Source organism: Apteryx mantelli, chromosome 11 (assembly GCF_036417845.1).
Source record: "Apteryx mantelli isolate bAptMan1 chromosome 11, bAptMan1.hap1, whole genome shotgun sequence".
Classification (NCBI taxonomy): Eukaryota; Metazoa; Chordata; class Aves; order Apterygiformes; family Apterygidae; genus Apteryx; species Apteryx mantelli.
Genome location: NC_089988.1, coordinates 3,964,805 through 3,966,947, shown reverse-complemented (window position 1 = coordinate 3,966,947; position 2,143 = coordinate 3,964,805). Strand labels below are relative to the sequence as shown.

At 48.4% G+C, this 2,143-nt stretch overlaps 1 protein-coding gene across 1 annotated transcript; it reads left to right on the top strand.

Annotated features, from left to right (window-relative positions):
* Positions 1-607: 607 nt before the first annotated feature.
* LOC136992949 (olfactory receptor 6P1-like) lies at positions 608-1,528 on the top strand. The gene has a single exon (XM_067302968.1). It carries the CDS (start codon positions 608-610, stop codon positions 1,526-1,528), a length of 921 nt encoding a protein of 306 aa, XP_067159069.1.
* The last annotated feature ends 615 nt before the right edge of the window (positions 1,529-2,143 follow it).

Below are 2,143 nucleotides of genomic sequence, written 5' to 3'. Positions count from 1 at the left end.
CTCTCAGGTGGTCCTGCTGCATGGAGCCATGGATGTCAACTGCTCACACTGTCAAAGGAAGCGCACAGCCCATTCCTTCCCAAACAATTGTTTCAGATGGCACAGATAAGCCATTTGGCTGATTCTCCTCTTTGGAGGAGAAAGGCATCTGGTATGATGCGCTCCCATAAAGGGATTTTCTTGCCTGGTTGGGACTGAGCTTGCTATTTGGAATAACTTCAGGTGCAGGAGAGACACTGTCACAGTCTGAGAGTATGCCTTCCCTCCTATCCCTCCACCCCAAGAAGGAAATGAGCACCTCTGTGGGGCAGCTCACCTCTGTGGTTCTCCTAGGAGGCCCTTCTCTTTAGATGCATGGTTTAACTCTCTGGAAGAACCTAGTTCTCTCCTTTTGCTAGTTATGGAGGTCATTAAGGGAATACAAATGCAGTCAAAGAAGTTTCAGAGTCATGTTTTCTCTGACAGAAACTTTCTTCATGATTATTCTATACAAGGAATAAATAAATAAACAAAGGCTCTTTCTCATAGGTGTCCTTGCTGGCAAAGAGGAGTGAGGGAGCTGAGGTGCTACATGGAGAAAGGGGAATGGGAGAATTGCACATCGTCAATGGATTTTGTCCTGCTGGGAATTGGGAATGTCCCCTCGCTCCAGACGCCACTCTTCATCCTCTTGTTTATGATCTACTTGGTAACAATGGTTGGGAACATCCTCATTGTTGTGTTGGTGGTGGCAGACTGGCACCTGCACACCCCCATGTACTTCTTCCTCAGCAATCTCTCGTCGTTGGAGATCTGCTACAGCTCCACCATCCTACCCCAGCTGCTGGTCAGCTTCCTGACTGGGGACAGGACCATCGCTGCTCAGGGCTGTATTGTACAATTCTATTTTTTTGCCTCTTTTGTGGTTACCGAGTGTTACCTGCTGGCAGTCATGTCCTATGATCGGTACTTGGCCATATGCCAGCCCCTGCTCTATGCAAGCCTCATGACCTGGAAGGTCTCTCTACAGCTGGCAGCAGTGTCTTGGCTAGTGGGATTGCTAATCTCTACAGTAGTCATTTCTTTCATATCTGAGTTGAAGTTCTGTGGCCCCAAGGCAATTGACCACTTCTTCTGTGATTTTAAACCATTGCTGGAGCTCGCCTGCAGTGATACCAGTATGCTTACACTAGTAACTTTCTTCCTATCTTTCCTGGATTTAGTCTTCCCCTTCCTGTTCACGCTGGCCTCCTATGTGTGCATCATAGCTGCCATCCTGAGGATCCCGTCCAGTGTGGGCAGGCAGAAGGCCTTCTCCACCTGCTCCTCTCACCTCACTGTTGTCAATGTTTTCTATGGCACCCTCATCATTGTCTACATGCTGCCCAGAACCCCCCAGCTGAGGCAGCTCAACAAAGTGTTCTCCTTTTCCTACACCGTCCTCACACCTCTGGTCAATCCCCTCATCTACAGCCTGCGGAACAGGGAGGTCAGGGAGGCCCTGAGGAAAGCACTCAGGAAAGCTCTAGTCTGCACCCAGAACTCATAGCAGTTGTGCGCTATTGCATATAAAACACTGCTGGTTCTGCAAGGTAGTAGAATCAGCACAGGTAATACGTTGCGTAGAAGTTATCCCTTCAGAAGAACATGGCACTGAGAATATTTTTTAGAAAGCAGAAGGGAAGAGAGTACAGATTTACTTCAGCAATTAAATGCATGGTTTAGAAAAGAATGGAAATAATGTCCCTTTTTTGGTGCTTCCTTTCCAGACAATAAAGTTGTGTTATTGTATGTGGGAAATGGTGCAATGCTGTCATTTTCTTTCCCTGTGGTGACAGGGGATTCATCTGGGGTGAACTGTGAGCTGAATAGGGAAGGGGATGGGGAGTGGCAGTACTTTCCTGACTGCAGGTTCCTCAGATGGGAGCCATCTCCCTCTGCTGTGAACATTTCCAGGGTAGAGGTCGGTGCTCAGCCCACAGCCCTCGTTACTCTAATGCCCAATGGAAATGCACATACTGGTAGAGTTTCCCAAACACATGCTGGTGTCTCCTGTCACTTGTGACAGCCTTGAGTCTCCCAGACATCAGAGAGTTTCTGGCAGATAGTGAGGGGAAATAGTGAAGGGACCTGCTGGGACTGGTGCTGTAAATGGATGCCGTGG

Excerpts from the sequence above, each read along its gene's own strand:
- LOC136992949 (XM_067302968.1), top strand. The coding sequence starts at position 608 with ATGGATTTTGTCCTGCTGGGAATTGGGAATGTCCCCTCGCTCCAGACG.